Genomic DNA, 24,538 nt, shown 5'->3' on the forward strand with positions numbered 1-24,538 from the left:
AAAACATAGAGTTCTACGTACCCTTCTCCCAGCTTCCCGCAATGGTGGCATCTTCTATAACTGTAGGGCAATATCAAACCAGGAAGTAATGCAATAATACACGAGGCCTCAGACCTTATGCTGTTTTCACCATTTTCCGCGTCCACGTGTGTGTGTGTGTGTGTGTGTGTGTGTGTGTGAGAGAGAGAGAGAGAGAGAGAGAGAGAGAGAGAGAGAGAGAGGGAGAGAGGGAGGGAGGGAGGGAGAGATTGAGAGAGAGAATATGTTTCAGTCTCTAGTTAAAGATGCAGATTCCAGGGGAAACCCCAGACCTAGTAAATCAAGAAATTTTAGGTTTTAATATTGTAAATAGTCAAGGTTGATGTCATTCACAAATGAATGTCGTATGGAAGTTAACTCCCAGGAGCAACCTAAATTATTTATTACTTTTGAATCAAAAGATGACAGAGTAGGCGGCTCATCAGGCCGAGGTGTGGAGATGGTCTTCTGACTCTAACACTAGGGGCATCTGGACAAAACCCCAGAACAAAGAATGAGAGCTGACCAATCAGATGACTTGCTCAAAGCAAGCTGGGTGGCACGCTTCCCTCGAGGCAGGGTGGCTGTGGAATTTGTAAGTAGGTCCTCTGGAGCCTGGAGCCATGTCCTGCAGAGAGGCTGGTGCCTGGCCAGGCCTTCGGCCCTGGGCTTCCAGGTCCCTGATGTCTCAGGCCTCAGCAGGGGTGCACCTGGTGCTTCCGCCTCTTCCCTCTTCCAGTTAAGATCCCAGCCCCTCCAGAAAAAGTGGGATAAAAGGAATCCATGCTATGCTTAAATGACTGACAGGCTTTTAATCTGTGCCCAGCTTCACTGTCATGAAAGAAAGGGTCTGCCTCAGAGCATACCTCTAAGACCCGCTAATGGGGCGGCTAAGAGGCAGCCCCTGGTCTTTGCTTCCGTAGCCTGGACTGCACCAATGAATATTTTGAAATCCTGGACGGCCCTCCATCCTCAGCAAAGTCCCTGGGGAAGACCTGCTCCGGGTCCTACCTCACCTACTCGTCCTCCTCCAGCTCATTGACCCTCGTGTACTTCCGAAGCTTCAACAACATAGGGAAAAACTTCATTGCTTATTATTATTCTGCACCCAAAGGTAAGGATGGTGGTTAAAAGCAGGGACTTTGGAGCTGCAGCTAGACTGCCTGCCTTGGGGCCAGTTAGAACCCCCGTCGCTTAATCTGTGACCTTGGACAACAGACCGGATCTCTCTGGGCCTCAAGCCATTCCCTGTATAATGGGGATAAGAGAAGCTTCCCTCATAGGCTTACCCAAAATGATATAAGCAAAGCCCTTGCATAGAGCTAACACGTTATGTGGTCAATATTTGGCAGAGTCACCACAGGCTTGGTTTCCCATAAACACCTCATTCCAGTCTGCCCATTAGGGTTCCACTTCTGGAGTTACCCCGAATCTAGTACTAGGTGGGTGTTTTAGGACCTGCAGAAGAAGAGGGTGTAGTCCCAGCCTAGGAGGGGCTCGTGCACAACCTGGACGGAGCTCAAAACAAACCCATGTGATGCAATTAGTAGACACATAAAATATACCAAATGAAGGCAAACAAATAGAATAGACCAGAATATACTAAGTTGACACATGCATGCATCTCAGCAAAAGACATTAGAAAAGAGAATCACATGGGCTATAAGCACGAAGGAAACATAGGAGGAAGCAGCCTTAGATTTGTCTTTAAGCCTGGCCAGGCTGTGAGTCAAGAAATAGGGAGGGGGCACAGCAGGTGAAGAAGCAGTGTGAGCGCAGAGATGGGGTGTGTAGGGCGTGTGGTGAGAAGGCAGAAGCTAAGCCAAGGATTTCTGATGAAGCACGAGTACTCAAGGCTGGGTAATCACAACAACAGTGATCAAAACAGCAAGAAACATTTACTCAATGCCTATTTTATGCCAGGCAACCCTGTAAGCACTTACATGTATTATCTCCCTTTATCTTCACACAAACCCATGCTACTTCCCCCTTAACGGATGGGGAAACTGAGGCAAGAGAGGTTCAGTAATTGTCCCATAGTGACCCAGGCATAGGTCCTGCACTATTTACCTCTAAGAGAAAAGAGGCTGTCTCACGGACCTCATGAGCAGTTCTAGCATCTGCCTTGGCCGAGATGTTGTTCAGACCAGTCTCCCGCCCTGTTAGCGAGCGCCAGGGCGACTCAGTGAGCATGCTCAGTGTCGCAAAGTGGATCAGAGAAAGTCACTGTCACTATGATTGCACAGGTACTGACGAGGCTCCCTTGTCATTGCAGAGGCCGGTTCCCGGATCCCACATCTAATCAGTGAGTCATGTTTAACGTTGCTACTTTATCTCCATTCCTCGTTCGTGTGTCTTCCTCTGTCCCCCCACCTAGTGCTTGGAGTGTCATAGTTTGATCTCAGTCTCATCTATTTCCTAATTTCCCACGTCGGTTCAGCTAGATGAGAGGTTCTTTCTGCACACGTTTTGCACCAGCATGATGCGTACTCACAGGGGAACCAAGTTACACATACCAACAGTTGGGTCTCTGTACCTTGATAATTGCCAATTTGATTTCTTAATTCCTCAATTTTATCAAAACCAGTGAGATACACCTAATCAAGCATCCCACACTTGGGGAAAATTAACAAAATAGAAGCATGTGGAAGAGATAGTTTTTTCCTTAGAAGGGCACCATGGGTGTTTGCATTTTGGCACAGAATGGCACAATTTAAATGTTATTGTATTTCCAGTGATTGGACAGAAGGGATTATTATTTCTGTTGGATCCCACACTTCTAGAACAACAAGACCACGTATAAACAGAGTTTAATTTGAGAGTTCATTTATTATAAAGATGCTAGGGAGAATGAGTCAACCAGAATCTTGGCGTTTAAGGGATACGGCTGTCCTGACCTTGTTTATCTGAAGGGTGTTATCTTGTATTCACAGCAATCCCAACAGCAACACCCAAGACAGTGACAGCAAGACCAGGTAAGCCCTGGGACGCATTCATTCATTTACCAACTATCCTTTCCTCTTGGTACCTGCATTTGTACCTGCTTTGGGGACAGGAACTAGACCAACTGAAAGTAGTTCATCAATTGGGAAAATGAGCCAATTGACTATGCAAATTTTTAGGACCATGCAAAACTCTTGGGATCCTTTGGCTCTAGCATCCCAGGGTGAGCAAAGTTCTTTTTTTTCTTTTTTTTTTTTTTTTTTTTTTTTGGTATTTTTCAGAGTCTTCTAAGTCTTCCAAGTGCTTTCTAGCAGGGTCCTAGCTTTATTTTATTTATTTATTTTTATTTTTTGGCCAATTCTGCACATAGATAACCTATATCTGCATCACTAACAGGCTTTTTCAAAGTGAATGGAGCATCAAAGCCATTCCAGAGGCAGTCAGATGGAAGAGCAGAGAAAAATAGTGAACTTTGGAATCAGGAGAGCTAAGCTTAGATCTGTTACTTCCCAGATGTGGGATTTGGGGTGACTCATTTCACTTCTCCAACTTTCAGTCTTCTTATGGATAAACTGGTATACTGGTACTCTTCTGCTTGCCTTCCAAGTTATTACGAAGGTGAAGATGAACACACACCTGCACATACACAAAAGCACTACAAAAAGCCACAAATCACTGTGAATATCATTTATGTTTTTCTGCATTTAGCCAAAATAGATCGGCACATACGTCTGGCCCAATAGATATTCAGTTAATGAATGTTTTAGGCTAAATGTTATTTTGACAATCTTAATTACATATTAGCCTCCAGCTGGGAGGTTGACTAGTTGACTGACTCTTTTAGCAAGTTCTCCATCCCAAATAGTAGTGTTGGGGTGGAGAGCTCACCCAACTCGTGGGAAATGTGCAGTGTCCCTTGAGAGCAATGATCACTGGGTCTCTACCTGCAGGGGACTGGCCAGAGCTGCGGCTGGTGGACGGCTCAGGTCGATGCTCAGGACGCGTCGAGGTCCTCCACCAGGGAGCCTGGGGTACTGTATGTGATGACCTCTGGGACCTGAACGAAGCCGAGGTCGTGTGCCGACAGCTGGGATGTGGACGAGCCGTGTCTGCCCTGGGGAAGGCCCACTTTGGCCCGGGCTCTGGAAACATCTTCCTGGACAACTTGCAGTGCTCCGGGGTAGAGCGCTACTTGGGCCAGTGTGCCCACTCGGGCTGGTCGGAACACAACTGTGGCCACCATGAGGATGCCAGCGTCATCTGCTCAGGTAGCCTTTCCTCCTTCAGATGCTCATTGCCACCGTCTTCAAGACTACTCTACTAGAATTCAGGGTTGGCCAGGGACAAAGACAGGGCCCTCAAACATGTGGCATTCCATTTTTGCTTTATCTCTTCTAATGTGGTCAAAAATACAAGATTTTAACTGCTAACCTCCCAGAATAAAACATTCCAATTTTCTAATTTGGTAGTAAGGTTGACCAAAGGTAGGCGTGCTTTACTGCAAACTGACATGTGCAAAGAACATGATTGATAAAGGAACCTTGAAGGAGTTTATCCAAGGTCTTTCATTTAGGGGCAGTGAGGAGATGTCAGAGCTGGACAGACTTGAGTCTGGATCCCAGAGCCGATGCTAACACTCAGACTGCATTTAGGCGACTCTTAAACTCCTAGAGCCTCAGTTTCCCTGGAAAACTAGAGTCTGATCACTCTCTTGCTGAAAGGATACAAACTCTTTTGTAAAGCACACCTGACAAAGGGGCTGTATGTTTGGCCATTTTTAGTACTACCTTCCTCACTCAATACCCCAAGGAAATCAGTGAAGTAAAATGGCTCATTTTTTTCTTTAGATTTTATTTACTTATTCATGAGAGACACAGACAGAGAGGCAGAGACACAGGCAGAGGGAGAAGCAGACTCCCTGCGGGGAGCCTGATGCGGGACTCGATCCCAGGACCCTGAGATCATGCCCTGAACCAAAATGTGCCCCAAATGGCTCATTTTAATCGTCTTATGACATTACAATTTTTTCAGATACTCTGGATTTATCCATGTGCAAAAATTAGCAAGGGGTAAGGTACTCACCTCTGGAACGTCTATTAATAACTCTTTCCAATCAGAAGCCTTTGGGTAAACTGACAGCCTAGTCCCTGGTGTGATTGGAAAGGTTACTAACTATAACTCGAAGTGGTGCTTGTGACCTGGAGTCGCCCACGTGAGAAGCAGCTGGGTTAGATGGCTCTTTAACCTGGGGTGATACTTAGAGGTCTTCCTCTCTCTGTTTGCTTTGTGGCATCTCATTAGACATGGCGTGTCTGATCTTGTCGCCACAGCCTCTTTGGCCGCGTGTTATTCCCGTTCCCATGCTCTGGGGGATGGTTGTCTACCTCTGAGCTGCCCCCAAGAACTCCCCATCTGCCACAAAATCAGCAGTTCAAGTCATGTACCCTACATGTGCCCTTCATCATGGATGGTTTCCTGCCGGTGCAGGTGCAGGCCAACAGCCAGAGAGCGGCGCTCGTTTACACCCATGGGTGAATCTGGGCCTCCCAGGGCTATGTTATTTAGCAGGACTAATCCTTCCCATATGGGATTAATAAACATTTGCAAGGATGTAGTTAAGACCTTTGTTTTCAGTTGTCGAAGGCAGGATTTCTGGAACATACTGATGTATTTATTCTTCCTATAAACAGATGCTGAAGAATCACTCATTAATAGTCCAGGTAGGTCACACTCTATCTTGATGGGACTCAAATATTGGCTCTCCCTGATTTTTCCGTGGACTCTTTCTTTTCTTCTAGCTGTTAAGTTCACTCTCTGTCTGAACTGTGGAGGTTTTCACACCACTGGGATGCCGATGGAAGGATTACTCTTGATTTTTCCACATGTAGTGATGGCTCTGCGTGTGTGTGTGTGTGTGTGTGTGTGTCCATATTTTTTAGAGATGTAGACATGAGGAAATGGCATTTCAGGGTCTTTTTCCATATGCTTTTCTCTCTCCCCACCTCCTCCCGGGCCCACTCCTCACTGTTTTAAGAGGATTCCGCCCAGGTGCCCCCTTTACCTGGCCATAACACAGCACCTGTTCTTCCCCTTCACTGCTTGGAATAACGCATTGCCCCAGGATCTGCATTTGATTAAAGGATGCTAGGCACCCCGAAGGCAGGAACCATATCTCTTTGGTCCCCAGCAGTATCATCAGTGCCTAACAGGAAAGACAATCAATAAATTCCTCTGAAGTGAGATTGAACGGCTGAAGACCCCACAACCTGCAGCTCAGGAACACACGAGAAACATGAAGAACAGGCCCCAGGGCTCAAGCCCAGGCATGTCCCTCCGCAAACTCCTAGTCCTGCTGCCTCTGAGGCCTGGTGCTGGTGCGCCCCAGGAGGGTCATTTGGGGACTCACACACTCACCCTGTCTCTGTCTGCAGGGGACTGGCCGGAGCTGCGGCTGGTGGGCGGCTCAGGTCGATGCTCAGGACGCGTCGAGGTCCTCTACCAGGGGGTCTGGGGCACCGTGTGTGATGACCTCTGGGACCGACACGAAGCCGAGGTCGTGTGCCGACAGCTGGGGTGTGGACGAGCCGTGTCTGCCCTGGGGAAGGCCCACTTCGGCCCGGGCTCTGGAAATATCTTCCTGGACAACCTGCAGTGCTTGGGGATGGAGCACTACCTGGGCCAGTGTGCCCACTCAGGCTGGTCGGAGCACAACTGCGACCACCATGAAGATGCCGGAGTCATCTGCTCAGGTAGCCTCTTCCCTCTTGGGCAATAATTTCTAATATTGTGATTGAAGATATTTTGAAAGTATTCATCCCACATGGAATGTATCCATCCGCCCATTCACTCCTTCTTTCATAAAATAGTCCTTGAGCATCTGCTCTGCACCAAGCCTGGGACACAGACACCCACCCTTGGGTAGCACGAGGTTGCACACAGGAGATCTTGCAGGTTCATGTACACCAGCACCGCCCGAGGCATTACAATGTGGAATCCAGGGCCCTGGCCCCAGAGACCACAACTAACTAGCTTGGGCAGGGCTGCTGGAATCTGCATTTTCACGAGTAGTCTGGGTGATTCAGCAAAAGAGGGGCCATAAGTAATCCTTCACTGCCTGCCATGAGGCAGAGATGACACTGCTGCTGTGCCCTGCCCCCAAGCCCAGGGACCCTGCAAGAGGAAGGCAGAGGAGGGCTGAGTCCTTTCTCCTCACTCCCCACCTGCCCCTTCTCCCCTCCATCTGCCACCTGCACCCTCGTTACCTGGCCCCCTCCATGCTTTGGGTTCACTAAAGAGAGTAACCTATTGCCTTTCTTTATGCATTCAGATGCAGAAGAACTGCCTCCTCCCACACCTCAAGGTATGTCCACATTTTGTTCTAGTCCAGACAACTTTCTAATAATAGTATCAAAAATATTTGTGGATGCTAAGAAATAGGCACTGTTTTGCAAGTACTTTTCCAGCTAGATAAACAGAGACAAAAAAAAGTAAGTAATGCATCCAGGGCTAGCCAGTGGATTTGCACCCACGCTTGTCAGTGCTCCTGGCCACCAGGCTCATTTACCACATCCTTCCATCGGCCCCGGCTGTATGAAGACAAGGCAAAATTAGCACAAAAATGGGGAGACATTTCACTCAGATTGTCACTAATCCTGCAAAAAGTTACCCAGAGCTTGTCTGGAGAGTAGAAGACTGCTGCACTCACATGCCCTGTGCTTGGAGTAGACGGTTAGTCGGCTCAGCCAGAGCCCTCTTCATCTCCAGGTGGTCTCGGGACCTCTTCACTTGATCTCTCGATTAGCAAGCTAATCAGACTTTTTACAGGGTGGTTCAGGGGGCCACGAGCAAGCCAGTATTCCCAGGGACAGAAGTGGAAGCTTCCAGTCTCTTAAGGCAAAGTGTCACTTCCATCATATTCTGTTGGTCAAAACAGAGGCCACCCAGGTTCGAGCGAGGAGACCTAGATCCCACTTCATGACAGAAGGCATATCCAAGAATGTATGGCCTTCTTCAATGTGCCGCAGGACAGCAGAAATATTCACTTAGCACCTTCAGACCTTTCTTAGTTGGCACTAAGTACACTGACATTTCAGAGAAAACCTTTTATATTTCACAAACTTGTAGATGAAACTTAGTATTTTTCTCCTGGATGTCTGCATTATCTCCCTTTTCTTTTTCCTTCTAGGTCTTTCCACAGCTTCTCAGGATCATATAACAGGTAGTCACTTGTTTAAAATTGAGAATGTAACTCCACAGTTACAGATGCTGCAGAGGCTAGGTAGTTTGCTCAGGACGTGGCACAAAGACGCTGGCACAGCATGGGTGAAGAGCTACTTGTCTACTACCCATGCCAGTCTTGTCTTGGCCCCTTTCATGAGAACACCATGGGAGTCAGGACCCCAGCCCATGGAGCCCCTCAGTCCCCACTGTAACCTCACCAAGGGGCATCCATTTGCACTGCTAAGGCCTGTAAATACTGACTTTTTAACCAATGGGGCAGGTTGGGAAGGGGGTATGTGGATCTGCCCAAGTCAGAGTAGATGGGAGGGTGACAAGAGACTTGAAGAGAATGTGGCTCGTCCGGCCAGTGATGCCCACCCTGCCTTCTCTGGGTACAATCCTGTAGGGGGCACCCATGACGGGCACCAGCTCATGTGCAGAGGTTTCAAGAAATCTAGTCCCAGAGTTTTCATGTCTGTCTGACCTGACCCAGTTGTAACTACAGCACAAGCAACAGGATAGCTCTGAGATGACTGGGCGCGCCCCTACTTCCCGCCGTCTGTCACAGGGAAGACCAAGAATCTTGGAATTCTGGGAGCATGACAAGTTAGGCAGGCAAAGACAGAAAGGAGAAAATTAAACAACTTGGTAATTTAGGGACCAGGTCAACAACTCATGTTACATTTTCAAATTTCCTCTAAAATAATTTGATGATTTTAAGATTTGCACTTTTTTGTGTGGCGTGCTGCTTTAGGCGTATGTGTATATATGCAAGTGTACGATGTATATGAATATGACATAAAAATATAATGAAGAATTGGATTTCACTTGTGTAACTCTCATAAATCCAAAGACCTGTAAGTTCTAGTCTCAGTAGATACAGTTAGAGGAAACACAATCTACCCCAACAAGGTGGTGAAAAAGTACTTAAGAGGAGGTGAGGTGCCAGTCATGGTGCCAACATCCTTCAATGGTGGCCAACATCTTCTCTCCAGCTCATCAGACCCCAACGTTGCCCTGGAGACTCTTGTTCCCCAAACCTTCCCAAACTACTCACACCTTACCCAGGCCTAACAGCCTCTGCCCCCTGGCCCCCTCCTTCCCAACCACTCTCCCCCCAAGCAAGAATCCTTCAGCCTTAGAAGAAAGAGGAGAGAGTGAACAGACCTGGTATTTTCATTAGCAGACAGTAAGGGGAGAGGAAAAGGCCGGGAACTCCCACATATTAGTACTTTTGCCCCATCAGGTTGCAATGGAATGTACTTTCCTTCCCTGGATATGTTTAAACTAAAGATCTGTGTAGACAGCCTGGGTGTGGGTCCCCCACCGCACTCCCAGGTGGACCACACTGCCTGACTCCAGCAGACACCGGGTACCAAGGGGTCGTTAGTAGGGTCACCCCATGGACGCATGCTGACATCCTCTTTCTTGTGGCTTCAGGAGGAAGTAGCTCCTGCGGAGGGGTGATGTCCGGTCCCTCCGGCTCCTTTTCCAGCCCGCTGTACCCAGAAAGCTACCCCACGGATGTCCAGTGTGTTTGGGAGATTCACGTGGAGAAAAAGTTTCGCATTGAACTCCTGATTCCAACTCTGAAGTAAGAAAACAACTTGTTAAGAGGAGAGTCTTTCTAGATAAGAATGGTGGTTTGTGGAATCAGAATAAAGTTTTGTTTTTTTTGTTTTTTGTTTTTTTAAGCAGGAAACATTTGGGGATGGGGGTGGGGGACAAAAGAACACAAAATGCTTCCCAATCTGAAGGTCAAATTAATTCTGTCGTGCTCTCCAATGAGTTACTGCTAGTTCAGAGAACTGAATAAGAGGTTTATTAACTTATTCAACTCAACCTTATTATGATAGCTTTTCTTTTTTTTTTTTTTTTTTTCTTTTCTAAAAATGTCACCCAAATCCTCCTTGCCAGCTTTGCCTTTGTTTGGGTCTCGATACTTACCACTTAGATTTTCTTTTTCCTTTATCTAAATTTTAAACAAACAGGAGGGGGCTTTCCAGGCGCACACATGAGCCACCTCCTCCAGCCCAGGCCCTGGGTCCTCCCAATGTTGCCTGTAAGTGAACGGAGCCAGGGGACGCATGGCCTCATCGCTGGCACGTACGGAATACATTTCTCTAAGGCACTGATGTTTTTCTATCTCCATGGCATGAAATAACAGCTGGCATTTAAGTGTTGGCTGTGTATCCAGGCTCCACTCCATGTATTTTGTCTGCTTTGCTGTAGTGCAGCATTGGTACAACCCTAAGATATATGTATGCCCTTGTCATCTCCCCTAGAGGTGAGGAACCTGAGGCTCAGAGAGGTTAGCTAACTTGCCCCAGGTTAACCAGCAAAGGTCTGTCTGACGTCAAAGCTCCAGCTCTTCTCCAACATGTGATTCTGTGGGAAGACTCTGCGAAAAGCCTTTCTTGCTATGCAGGACACACATCATGCTGCAAACACAGCAACGCTGTGAAATGCTACACACACTGAATTACTGCTCAGTCCATGGAATCAGGCATGCCTTATGCCAAAGAGTATCCTAGAAACATGTTGTCCATGTTGACTAAAGCCCTAAGGACACAGAGAGCCCACAATGAAGTGAGAACCTTGAACCCACCCCTCCAAAGTCCATCCTCTTATAGGTAACCTGTTCTAAAATGAGCCTCACGTACATCCTCGTGAGTGACCGCAACGTGCAGATACTCTCTGCACTGATGTTTTTATTTTAAAGTCGAGTTTTTTCTCCCCAAGAATTTGAGTATGGAGAATGGTGTGAAAAACAGAGGTAGGAAAATCTGGCCGTGATGCTGATTACATGCTGATCATCAGGGTGTTGGTCTGGTAAGAATTCACCTGCGGTGAACACTAGCATTTCTAATGTTCCATTGTAGATGGCGATTTGGCCAGAGCTTTAGTGATTTTTAAATTTCTGTTACTAAGTGGTAACCATAAGCCTCCCACAATCCTCAGATAAAATAAGACTTCTATAATAAGGCATCTATAAAAGTCAACTGATGCTTTATGTATCAACATGCAGTTTAAAGTAAATCCAAATATTTAATCCTATGATTGTCATACTTTTTAAAGTTTTAAGATCTAGGAAGTTTGAAGCCATCACTAACCCTCCACTTCGATGCCCCCAGCCTGGAGGATATCCTTGGATGCCCTTATGACTCCATTGAAATCTTCGACGGCCCCAGGATTGCCTCGCTGTCCATGGGGAAGTTCTGTGCCTCGGTAGCTGTGATATTTTTCTCCTCTTCAGACATCATGACTGTGGTGTTCCAAAGTGATTCTATGATCACCAACACTGGCTTTTATGCTCGATTCAACGTAATTCCACAGGGTGAAGGAGAGCCAGGTAGGAAGTTTCAACTAGGTTTTTGGTCTTCAAAAGACAGAGCAGTTTCCTAACTTGAGCGACTCCCCTATTTGCCAAGGCCTGGGATTCGGTTTTTAAAGCACCCCATAAGTGGCCCCATAAGCCTTGCTGTGTAGCTATTAGATTTTCCCACTAAAAGCACCACATGGGCAATTGAAACAAGGCAATGATGTGCAGTTGAAATGACAAGATGACTTGGGGGTCGGTAGTGGTAGCGCCTGGGAAGACAGGGCCTGGGGGTTGGAAGAGGATGGCTGGGTGGGGTGGGTGCTCCTGCAGATTGAGCAGGAATGGAAGCCTTGCTTAGGGGACATGTGATGGATGACAGTGAAGGCAGAGAGAATAGCAAATACAAAGGCTCTTGGGGACATGCTAGAGAAACAGAAACACAGGTGACCATGGCAGAGCTTGTGCACTCGGCAAGGGAAGGTCTCCAGGAGACAGCACGCCATTCCAGCTGGCTGCCAACCGTCGGCCCAGAAATAGCCAACCCCATTGGGCTTTATGAAGTCACAGACACCCTGGTGGCTCAAGTGCCTTCAGGGGATTAAATCTACACTTACCCAAGTCATGTCCAAAAACACAGTTGGGGACCCTTTCTCCCAGGATCCCAGTATTGTGTCATAGACCCACATAGCAAGACCTGCAGAAGCCAGGGTGTGCGGGTGCTGAGCACTATGCTTTGTAGTCACACTCGCACATAGTCGTCACCCCTCTGGGATCGCCCTCGGAGATGCATGTTGCTCGAGTCCCCATTTCAGATGAGGAAACTGAGGCCTAGGGATACTAAGCAACTTGTCAATGGTTACGCAACTAGAGAGCAGTAGAGCTGGATTCAAACCCTTCTCCGTCTCGCCCTTCTGCCTATAAGCCCCATTACTGAATCAAGACAGCCTGACGCTTGGTTCTTGCACTTATCTGCCTTGGCCACAAAGGCAGGAGCTGGAAATCCTTCCTACTTAAAATTTCCCAAGCCCCAAAATAAAACCCTGCTCTATTTAGAAAATGGACCGGAGCTGCGGCTGGTGGGTGGATCTGGACGGTGCTCAGGACGCGTGGAGGTCCTCCACGAGGGGGCCTGGGGCACCGTGTGTGATGACCTCTGGGACCTGAACGAAGCCCAGGTGGTGTGCCGACAGCTGGGGTGCGGACGGGCCATTGCAGCCCCTGGAAAGGCCCACTTCGGCCCGGGCTCCGGAAGCATCCTCCTGGATAACATTCAGTGTTCGGGAAACGAGAACCACCTTGGTCAGTGCCCCAGCTCCGGCTGGTCGGACCATAACTGTGGCCACCATGAGGACGCAGGTGTCATCTGCTCAGGTAAGCCTCTCCTTCCATGGCAGGTTTTTTCTCACCTTTCGACTGGCAACATTTGAGTGATGGGTGGAGGGGGTGCCCAGAGCAGGGCCAGGGAAGGTGAGGACAGACGGTGGCCCGACATGAGTGTCCCCTCAACCAGGCTGACAAAGAATGCTGACAGCCTGACTCCACCTTAAAGAAATGCACGCCAGAGCCACACACTTGCCAGGTCCTTTATACTCTGCAATCTCTCCGAGGTCTGAGCTACTTTTCCAGAATCTAACACGCCCTTGTTCTAGGCTATGTGACACGAAGCTTACCTGCTTGAGACCTGCCCACACGAGGAAACCACCACCTGTCCTCATAAAATGTAACTTAGGTTTCCTAAATTTACCTTTCTTTTTTTAATTCATGCAGATGCTGGGGCCTGGGCTCCAGATGTGACCCCTGCATCCCCAGGTAAGTCCAACACTGTGAACCTCCAGTATCTCTGCAGAGTGGATAAGAAATGTAATCTGTCTTGACCTAGACACTGGTGGACAGTGACCTAGACTATGATCATCCAGGGAGCTTTGAAATCCCTGATGCCCCGGCTGTACCCAGACCAGTCACATCAGAATCTCTGGGCTCACACCAGGTCATCGGTAATACTTAAGATCTCTTGTGTGATCCCAGCATGCAGCAAGTAGAGATCCAGCGGCTCGGACAGTAAGCTAAGAGCCACATTTCCCCAATGAGATGGCATCCAAAACTCCCCTCTGGACAGTGGAGCAAGGAAAGGCAGGAGGGGGAAGGGGGAAGAAGTTCCATCACCATGGCTGAGAAGAGGGTCAGGATGGAGAGGAGAGAACGTAGGAAGGTTTGCCTCCTGGGAACATGTGTTGGTAAATGAAAGTGTGGGAGAAAACACAGATGTGTCAATGCCATAGTCTCCCAGTGGGTCAAGAACAGGCTGAGCGTGAGAAGTGAAGCCATTTGGGGCTACCCTGGGGGGGGCCTTCTGACTTTGCCAACAAAGCAAGAATAGAGACAGGGTACATGTTGTTCTGGTAACCTACCCAGAGTCAGTGTGTCAGTGACCTCCAAATTCAGGGCTCCAGTGATATCTGAGCACGTGTGGTCCTGCCTCCTGCAGCTGCCTACCTACCTCTCCAGGACAGGCTCTCAGCTGCCCACTTCCCTGCCCACTGGCACCCTGGGCCCCGCCCAGCCTCCTCCCAACCCTGCACGGTGACTACCTCCACCCTCTGCCTTCAGTGGGGGTCTTGGTGTGGAGAAGGTCAAGGCTGAGGGGCACCCTGTAGTGCTTGGGGGCTGGGCAAGGTGGCTGGCAGCCTGTCCTTACCTGGGGCTGGCACCACCGTGGCACATTTGGAGGGACACTTGGTGGGGACCTCTTGCCCACTTCGGTCCAGATCCCAAGGGCATCCCAGGTAGAAGCCACCACCTCCTGCAGGCTGCCCACCTGGTGTGGGATGCAGAAGTGAAAGGGCAATTGATTTCCCCACCTCTGACTGAGACCCCACATTTTCATTTTGCACTGGGGACCACAAAGCATGCAGCAGCCCTGGAGGGGAAGCAGAGCCCACAGAACCGTTTCTCAGGGACTGTCAAGGAGCTGCCTCCCTTCGGTGCCCTCTGGCCTTTCTTTCCTTCCCCAGTGAGGAGTCTCCCCTCGCCTGGAGCCAGAGAGGAGGAAGGAGTAGGGAGGACATGGCTTTCAGTCCATCAGACGGCTCTGTGCCACATCCACTTGCGATCTAGAGCTGCAAACTTCCAAAGACTTTTCTTTCTTTTCTCTCTGCTACCATATTCCTTTTCTGAGGCAGGGATGCATAGCTGACTAAGAGAACGCATCAGGGAATAAAAGACATTATGGGGGAAAATGAAACCCTTTATGTCCAAAGAGTATCCACCCATAGGTGAACCACTTCTCGATAAAGCATTATAGATTGGTGGGGACACACACACACAAAATAAGGCATTGGCCACTCAATCCTCTAAGGGAAACACTGCATATCAAACATTTTAACAAAAAGGAATAGCTTCTTTTTTAAAAGATTCGTTTGTTTATTTGGCGGGGATGGGGAGAGAGTGCAAGCGAGTGGAGGGGCAGAGGGAGAGAGGATCTCAAGCAAACTCTACACTGAATGCAGAGCCAGACGTGGGCTCAATCTCGCAGAAACCAAAGCCAAAAGGACACAGGAAAGGAGGAAGCTCCCCACTGAGACCCGTCGACTTCAGTGGAACACTCGTCCCACCTGTCTTTCCCCGCCCAGGCTCTCACAGGTCTGGTTTTCGTCCTTGTGCCCTTCAGCACGGTCTGCAGTGGCATGCTCGTAAACCCGGTGACGTTACTGTGGGCGATGCCTCGTGACTGATCCATCTCAGGACAGGCCTGGCGTCGGCGGACCCCAACACAGAAAAGAAAAGAAGTCACGTAGCTGTGCATAGTCTGAGATTTCTGGGTGAATCACTGAGGGAAGGGGAGAGACCGCACCCCACATTAGGAGGGAAAAAAGAAATGAGTGAGCCCACACCATGTCTCAAGACTCGAGTGTAGGAACAGATTCACTCCTTTGTATGTAAATATATGATGCTTTGGTCCTGCCGAGCTCTTTTCTGATTTTCTTTGGTTTTGGTTTTTGCAGCTCCCATCCCTCAAGGGCCTACGCCGCCACAAGGTAACTCACTTTCATTGTAAGTATGACCTGGAAAGGATGGAATCACTCTGGTAATTCATGAAAGCAGAATTGATGTCACTGCCCTGGCTGCCTGAGGGGAAAGAATAGGTGGGATGGAGCCCTCATAGATGGATGGACTGTCTCCATCTGAATTGAGCTGGTTTGCATGACAGGAAGCTGGGCAGAGCATTAGTGAGATATCTGCTGGACACCCCACAGCTGCCACGACATGGCCCATCCCATTTCCAGTCTCACCTGCAACCTTAGGGTCCTGCCCCAGTACCAGTCACACATCTTTTCTTCCCCTCATTCCCTCTAAGGGTGCAATCACACACCAGCCAAGCTACAACTATGTCTACACTACTATGATCCCTTCCCATTCTGTGATTCCCTGTTTTTGTTTTTGTTTTTGTTTATTTATGATAGTCACAGAGAGAGAAGAGAGAGAGGCAGAGACACAGGCAGAGGGAGAAGCAGGCAGAGGGAGAAGCAGGCTCCATGCAGTGGGAGCCTGACGTGGGACTCGATCCCAGGTCTCCAGGATTGCGCTCTGAGCCAAAGGCAGGCGCCAAACCGCTGCACCACCCAGGGATCCCTGTGATTCCCTGTTGAGCTTGGTGGAATTCTGGATTCTACTCCTGGGAACATGCAAGGTGCATGCCTGCAGAAGCCAACCAGTGGTCTCTTGTCTACCCACAGGAGGAAGTAACTCTTGTGGGGGAGTACTTTCAGGCCTCCTGGGCTCCTTCTCCAGTCCTTGGTATCCAACGAACTACCCCACTGATGTGGAGTGTGTCTGGATGATACAAGTGGCTGAGAAGTTCCACATAGAACTGGTGATCCCAAGCCTGAAGTAAGCACCTTTGTCTTTTTCTACTTCAAAGGCCAGACTGGACTTAAATCCACCTCCTCAAGGAGGGGTCCTTTCCACGAATCTGGTCAACGTGACAGCTATAACCAAAATATCATAAACTGGGTAGCTAATAAAGAACAGAGAGTTATTTCACAGTCTTGGAGGCTGTCCAAGATCAATATAAAGTCCAAGATCAATATTCAGTGCCTGGTGTGGGCCCACTTCCCGGCTCATAGATGGTCATATTTTTACCATAGCCTCACCTGGTAGAAGAGACAAGGGGGCTTTTGCAGGACTCTTTGCAAGGCCACTGATCCCATCGTGAAGGTTCTGCCCTCATGACCTAATCACTTCCCAAAGACCCCACCTCCTAATACCATCCCTTTGGGGGTTAGGTTTCAACATACGAATTTTGAGAGGACACAAACTTTCAGCCCACAGCACCTTGTGACACATCCTTTCACATTTTAGGTGAAAACTAGTCTGGTCATCTGAGCTTAAGAGACTTATAATCATTGAGCTCGACTTCCTATGCAATTAGAGAATAACACAAATACTCCGTGAGCATCCCTGACACCGGGCCACCGAGGGGGCCTCAGCTGGGGTCACACACACAATGACCTCACCCCTCCACTCTCAGCCACCTCCATCCAGGACACTGCTTCTTCCGTGGGCTGAACCCAACCTGGTTCTTCCTCATTCTCATTTTCTCATCTCCATTCTTCCCTCTGATGCTACAGAAAACAAATCTGCTTCCTTTTCCCTCCAAGAATGTCTCTCATGCCCCAACTAAGAGTTTTCTTCCACATATTTAACAGCCACTGTTCATTCATTCCTACTTCTTTCTCTACTCATACCCATTTTTAAAGGACCTTATTTTAATGCATATTTATGCGTGTATATATATACATATTCATATACATATATGTATACCTGAATCACTTTTTTTATAGCCTTCTTTTTTTTTTAAAGATTTTATTTATTTATTCATGAGAGACAGAGAGAGAGAGGCAGAGACACAGGCAGAGGGAGAAGCAGGCTCCATGCAGGGAGCCCGATGTGGGATTCGATCCTGGGACTCCAGGATCATGCCCTGGGCTGAAGGCAGGCACCAAACCGCTGAACCACCCAGGGATTCCCCCTGAGTCACTTTTTAATGAAACTATTGCTTTTCCTGATAATGTTTAACCTGGTTTCATTTTTCTACACTGAGTTCCATCTGGGTCATTCTCTCCTCCTGCCATTGTTCGTTGTTTGCCAGACCTCCACCACCTCTTCCCATTTGTGTTCGTCAGCCTCAGTAGTCAAGGAGCTGAATGGTTAAGTGCTGTCTTCAAAGGGGAAATGGGTCGGCAATGGAGAGAGGGATGGATCCTATTAGTTTTACCTGGTGGCCAAAATGCCTTTCAAATGGGGAGAAATAAACTAAAACCACAGAGTATTGTATACTGTGAGCAAAAGGTAATTTTCATTCATTCATTCCACACCCATGCATTCATTGTAAGGAATATGAGCAGATTCGGTACAATATATTCAAATCTATGCAATTCACAATTCTATGATCCGGGGGCACAGAGTCTCATTTTATCACTTCTGGGAAATTGTTGCTCCAAACACTGTAGTGACCCACTCTCCCTGCATTCTCTAGGTTACTATCCCAACATAAATGTCCTACTATAATTTCAGAATATACAAAGACAGATCTCTGTCCTCATGGAGTTTACACTCTAGATAGAGAGGCAAATAGTACCTGAATAAACCAATAACCAGTAACTCAATGGACAATTTCAATTAGTGATAAGTTGATATGTGCTATGAAGAAAAATATGCACATATGGTAACAGGATAGAGAACAGAGGGGGTGAGGACAGCATTTGGTAGGATGATCAGGGACAGCTTCTCTGACATCCAGATTGGAACCAGGCAGTTTGGGGTATGGAGGGAAGTGTCCTACTCAGCAGGCTCTGGGAGCTTTGACAGCAGGCATCCTTTCCCACTGACCCAGGTCCCATTGAGTGTTTTACTCAATGAGACCCTAGTGGATGTCTGCTCCCACCCCAGGGAGTGGCAGAGTTTGAATAAAGAGTCAGGGGACATTCAGGACACACCTGAGGTAAAGAGAAAGATGGTAGGAAAGATGGAAAGTCAAGATACCAGATGGAGGCCCTGAAGTCGGCAGCTAAGACACAGAGAAACGCTGACTGACCTGGGCCAGTGTCCATAGGGAAAGACAGGAAGGAAAATTCAAGCTATAGGTAAGGGGTCAAGTCCACTAGTGGGACCTGTGGTTGGAAGGCAACAGCAGGGATGATTGCAATTTCTGGCTGGTTATGATGCAAATGATGATTTTATTTAAGGCATTTCTGCAGATTTCCTTGGGAGATTTACTGTGCCTTTACCTCCTCAGATTAGAGGACATCTATGGGTGCCCTTATGACTTTATTGAAGTGTTCGACGGATGGCAAGTTGCCTCACTCTCCGTGGGCAGATTTTGTGCTGGGACAGAGCTCACATTCCTCTCCTCTTCAAACATCATGACCGTGGTGTTCAGAAGTGATGCTATGATCACCAACACAGGGTTTTATGCTCTGTACAATGCCATTCAGCAAGATAAAAGAGAGAATGGTAGGTATCTTGATAGGTACCTTGGAGGGAAATTAGATCTAATTTGTGTCCTTCCCCTTTAAGGGAGGAGATGGTTTCTAAATCTGACCTGTGGAGTCTGCTGTCATTAATGACATCCTGAATGACATCCACTCTGACACTAGCAGCCTCTGGCTGACCCGTCACTTGGCTCTGCCATTTGGCATCATTTTTTTTACCACTGAAACATCCTGGCTAAAGCAACAGATGCTGAATCTCATATCTTACGTTGACTGTGTCTATAGACAGACGACCAAAATGATGGTCTTCCTTTTCCAGAGGAAGGGAGGATGCGGTGGGCGATCCTTCTACAACAAACCTACCTCAAACTGCAACTACCAGCCCACAGGATCCCAGCTGAATTCCATACAAAAACAATCTAGAACATATATACAGACCTTTTAGGTTCTACAGCAGGACATTGGGAACATTCTAGGGCTCTCAATGAATTATGCTTAGGGTGACCATGCAATTTATCCTCCAATCAGGATGTTTTTGAGAGTTTAAAAGGAACTCTAAAATAATTAACAGGTAGATGTGATTTGCAACTATTGTAAAACAGGACTATTCCAGATAAATTGGACATAAAGCCACCTGACCTAGAGTTCGATAGCCTAACATGGAAAAAAATGTGCCCTCGTGCCGGGCATCCTGTAACTGCAGAAGGTCCTACGGTTTTGGAGACAGCACCACAGCTCAGAAGCCCCTGTTTTCCTGTCCCCCAGGTGCGTCCCTGAGACTGGTGAATGGCAGTCACAAGTGTGAGGGCCGGGTGGAGGTCCTCTACAATGGTACCTGGGGCACAGTGTGCGATGACAACTGGGACATGACAGACGCCAAGGTAGTGTGCCAGCAGCTCGGCTGTGGTGAGGCCTTATCAGCCCCAGGTCAAAGCTACTTTGATGGAGGCACTGGCCACATCATGCTGGATGATGTTCAGTGTAAAGGGAATGAAGCCAAGGTGTGGCAATGCACACACAATGGATGGTTCTCCCACAACTGTGGGCACCACAAGGATGCCAGTGTCATCTGCTCAGGTGAGCCCCCATAGGGCACAGCACACATCAGAGCAAGTCTCACCCATTAGCAGACCCTGGAAAGGGAGAAGTCAATGCCAGCAACAGTGACTCAGAAAGGAATCCAGGGCTTCAAGCCATCTTTTTAAGTCAATTTGTTTAAGAGTTGGTTTTCCTTCTGTAAAATGTTTAAGGGTCCCCACCACCATTAAAACTTGTGATAATTAGAGGATTTGTATCATCAGACATCCCATTCCTGGATAGATATGCCATATCTATGGCATATGTTGGGGACAGTCCACTCTCCCCCACAGAGCAATGTTAACTGGCTTCCAAAGAGTGCTTAACGTGTTCCAGGCTCGATGCAAAAACCAGTGCATTCATACTCTCATTTGATCTTCACAATCTCTATTAAGAGAGATTATTACATTCTCATCTTATTCATGAGGACACAGAAGCATATCCAAGATCACACATCATGTGATCCATATTCTGCTAAGTATCACCTCCAAAGTACTGTATAAAAGTCTGAGCTTAAATTAGTTACTAAAGGCTCCTCCAGCCCCATTACTGACCAAAAGTAAATAAATACCATATTTTTTATTTGCCTTCAATTTTAGTATTTCCAGCAATTAGATAAAAAGCAGACAAGCAGAGTGTGCCCCCTCACCTAGGAGGCCCTGATGTAGGCTGCCAATCTTTAACCAACATTGACGGGTTTTGATGCTACACTCCCAACTGCCCATAAAGCATGTGTTTGATCCTTTAAAAAAATATAAAAATAAAGAACACCTGATTTTCTTTTGTGAATCACATGACCATCTTCCTCATTCTTTCTTTTGGTCTTTGAGTAGGTGTTGATGGCAGTCTGAAAGTAGGACCAACAGGTATGGTTGCTCTTCCATACATTTCAACTGCTTAGCTGGCCTCTGAGTGATATATGTGATCCTGGCTCCTCATTAATACTGTAATCAGGGCACAGCTGGTTGACTGCATAAACCTTCTGTTGCTAATGAACAAGAATGACAGATCCCATTAGTGTTGACATATCGGTGGGGCTGGGAGCCTGCAGAGGGCAGGGAGAGAGCTGGAGGGTAGAGTTCAGGTTCACCAGAAACATAGTATCTGGGTCCCAGGGGTGCCATGAGTCAGCACATGCCACGACAGAGGGCTAGCTGCTTGCAGGGATGATCATGCCACAGATGCTGCAGAGAGCAAGGAGATGGGAACCCCAGGTCAGCCCTCAACGAGTTGTATCAAACTACTCCTAGCCACACACTCAGTGTGCAGTCCTCCCAACTCTTAAAGAGCCACTCACCAATGTCCAGTAGGGTACAGAGAAGTCACAGCTTTGAGTGTTACTGTTTTTTAGTATTTTAGGGGAGTATCCTGGATAAAAGTCCTTGCTCACAGTATTTTTTTTTCCTCTGTGTATTTTCACAGACTCAACTGGTGACAACGCAGCTACAGGTATGTCAGCTTCACTTAAACCCTTCGTGTGGTTTTATATTTGCCTGATTTTCACTGTTAGTGCTTCCAGCAGCTAGATGGATGCTCCCTTCCTTTTACACTTAAGAAGCTGCAGCACAGAGAAGACTGTAACTTAAATGTCACACCAAATGCAGGATTTCAGCCTTAAAATGGATGCTTTACATGCCATTGGTGCTGACTTTAGCTGGGATTTGTATATAATACAAGGGATCTTTCATCATGAGTGGTTTTATACCCAGCCAGTGTGACATGGACTGAGAAAGGACACTCAGGCTTGCAATGTCCTTGTATCTTTTCATTAAAACATATGCTCAGACCTCCCTGTGCATATGGGTCCAGAAGCCCTGTCAACCATAAATCACTGTCATTTCTCCTGTAAGCTTGATGGGATAGGTGTAATAGTCTTATCTGACAAAGAACAGCATCAGAAACCCAGAGGAGACCCCCAAAGCCAGCCTCATTACCAGGCAAAGCACCCCTGGAATAAATCTCCCTCACTACCACTCCCTGTGCCCTCTGACCCCTCTGAAGACACAAGCACAGGTCAGTGCTTCTCTCTGACAAGGTTTCTTGGCTGTTTCTTGCAGATGAAAACTTCCATTGTGGCGGCCTGCTCACAAATAATTCAGGCTCCTTCTCCAGTCCTTGGTATCCTAAAAAATACCCTATAAATGTGGTGTGCACCTGGGACATACACGTGGATCCCAGGGCTCATATCAAGCTCACATTTGAAGTGGTGAAGTGAGTAGCTGTTTCCCACGTTGCTCAGTTATAGGCACAGTGACCCTGCCCACCTCCCCTACCCCCACCAATAAAAAATTGAACAAACAAATCAATCAGACCCACCTTCCATAGTTAGTTCTCAAAAGTGAGGAAGGCCTTGGAGGCCTGTTCAGTAACGATCAAAATTTTGAAGGCAAAAGTCTTAATGCAGCTATTCTAGTTCCAGAAAATCAGTCTACTGATAAAGTCTTGTGCACAGGGGATGATGATAGCACTCTTTTTTTTTTTAAGATTTTAAAAAATATTTTATTTATTTTTTCATGAGAGACGGGGGTGGGGTGGGGCAGACACACAAGCAGGGAGAGAAGCAAGCCCCATGCAGGGAGCCTGATGTGGGACTTGATCCCGGGACTCCAGGATCATGTCCTGGGCTGAAGGCAGGTGCTAAACCACTGAACCGCCCAGGGATCCCCAATGGCAGTACTCTTATAGGAGCACTAGATTGGAAACCATCTAAGTGTCCATCAATAGGGGGCCACTTAAACAGGTTTGGGTCCATCACACACCTATGGGGGATTGCCTTGGGATGATCTGCAGAAAAAGCCTCAGACAACAGGCCAGCAGCTGTCATCTGTGCTTAGACTCGATCTGGAAAGAAATAAACCATTTATAGTGACTGTTTCTAAGAAGCTTCTGTGAAGCAAGAGGGACTAGTCAGGGGTAGGAGAAAACTTCACTTTTCACCAAATACCTGTCAATACAATTTAAATTCTGTTCTTTGGGCTTATCATGCATGTTCAGGAAATGCAATTAAATGGAAACTTTATAAACTGAAAGATTTTTATAAACAGGAAGATACATATTGCATGTCAGCAGGGTCCTATTTCCCTCCGAGCTGTGTGAGAAGATGGAAGCTTCAGGTGGCTCTTCCAGAACCTTCCCTTCCTGAACCAATCTGTGCAGTGCTTGGTGGAGGGGAAACCCCAGCGGATGGCATCTGAATGATATCGCTTACTTCACAGGTTGGAGAACTTCTACAGCTGTCCATATGACTTCATTGAAATCTTTGACGGGCCGCAGAATGAATCCTTTTCTCTGGGCAAGTTCTGTTCTGGCACAACCCCAGTATTCACCTCCTCCTCAAATCGCTTGACAGTGGTCTTCCACAGCGATGCTATCGTCACCAACATGGGCTTTTATGCATCCTACAAGTCTTTTGTGCAAGACGAGAACAATACCGGTAGGTCCTTTGGTCATTTTGGCACCAGCCCTGCCTGGTGATGACGGCAACAGTGGGTGGCCAACTATGACCCCCAGGGTGCCAGGGGGTCACCCCATTCCTTCACTTACCCCTGAGATCTGACTGAGGGAAGTGATTGAACACCCAACACGGCTGTGGAGCAGCACATCCATGCACATCTTCTGATACTACAGCTTGTCACACAGCACCCAAGAGGGGTCTCAGGTTAGGGTTAGGGTTAGGGTTCCTGATGCTGTCTCTGAGCCTGTTTCATTCAAAACACATCTGTAGTCTCTTTACCCCTGCTTCCAAATATTGCCCACCCAGAGTGGCCACAACTAGGTCAGCATGCCTGGGGCTGCCCACCTCAACCCAGGGCTCTCGGAGGCCTCCTTTTGCCTCTGTCAAGCAGAAAATCCTGTGTGGGGGAAAGGCTTTTAAAAACAGCTCTCAAAAAGTCACATTGTTGTGAGAGATGGAGCCCAAAGCACCCTTGGCAGCCCACTTTAACCCTCGGTGGCTCCCCACGTCAGACAGAAGAGCCCCCGAAAGCTGGTCAACTCCCAGGAAATGACCAGGTCCTTTCTCGAAGGCAGGGACAAAGGGGAGGGGTGCCCAGAACATGACCCAGGCGTGCCTGCCTTTCCCAGATGTAGCCCTCAGGCTGGCCGGCGGCAGCCACCAGTGTGAGGGCCGCGTGGAGCTGCACTACAACGGCACCTGGGGGACAGTGTGTGACGACAGCTGGGACCTGCGTGATGCCCAGGTGGTGTGCCGGCAGCTGTCCTGTGGCTGGGCGGTGTCGGCCCCCGGCAGGGCGCATTTCCACCAAGGCCTGGGCCCCATTGCCCTGGACGACGTGCAGTGTGTCGGCACGGAAGCCACGCTGTGGCAGTGCCTGCACAGTGACTGGTTCTCCCACAACTGTGGCCACCACGAAGATGCCAGCGTCATCTGCTCAGGTGGGTCTGATTCTGACACAAGCAGGTGGGCGACATGGCATTGCTGACTGTGCTCAGAGCAGGAGGGGATCCC

General features: G+C 48.1%; 1 protein-coding gene across 1 annotated transcript in view; it reads left to right on the forward strand.

Annotated features, from left to right (window-relative positions):
* Positions 1-24,538, forward strand: part of LOC486923 (deleted in malignant brain tumors 1 protein-like) — a 123,015-nt gene that overhangs the window by 70,769 nt on the left and 27,708 nt on the right. Inside the window, 18 exon segments of the mRNA XM_038577983.1 lie at positions 942-1,132; positions 2,294-2,323; positions 2,952-2,993; positions 4,614-4,646; positions 6,369-6,710; positions 9,622-9,775; positions 11,316-11,533; positions 12,557-12,874; positions 13,271-13,312; positions 15,505-15,537; positions 16,237-16,390; positions 18,798-19,015; positions 19,759-20,070; positions 20,904-20,936; positions 21,493-21,519; positions 22,128-22,281; positions 23,286-23,503; positions 24,154-24,465. Of these exon segments, the coding sequence (XP_038433911.1) occupies positions 942-1,132; positions 2,294-2,323; positions 2,952-2,993; positions 4,614-4,646; positions 6,369-6,710; positions 9,622-9,775; positions 11,316-11,533; positions 12,557-12,874; positions 13,271-13,312; positions 15,505-15,537; positions 16,237-16,390; positions 18,798-19,015; positions 19,759-20,070; positions 20,904-20,936; positions 21,493-21,519; positions 22,128-22,281; positions 23,286-23,503; positions 24,154-24,465 (2,831 nt within the window).

Source organism: Canis lupus, chromosome 28, assembly GCF_011100685.1.
Source record: "Canis lupus familiaris isolate Mischka breed German Shepherd chromosome 28, alternate assembly UU_Cfam_GSD_1.0, whole genome shotgun sequence".
NCBI classification, from domain to species: Eukaryota; Metazoa; Chordata; class Mammalia; order Carnivora; family Canidae; genus Canis; species Canis lupus.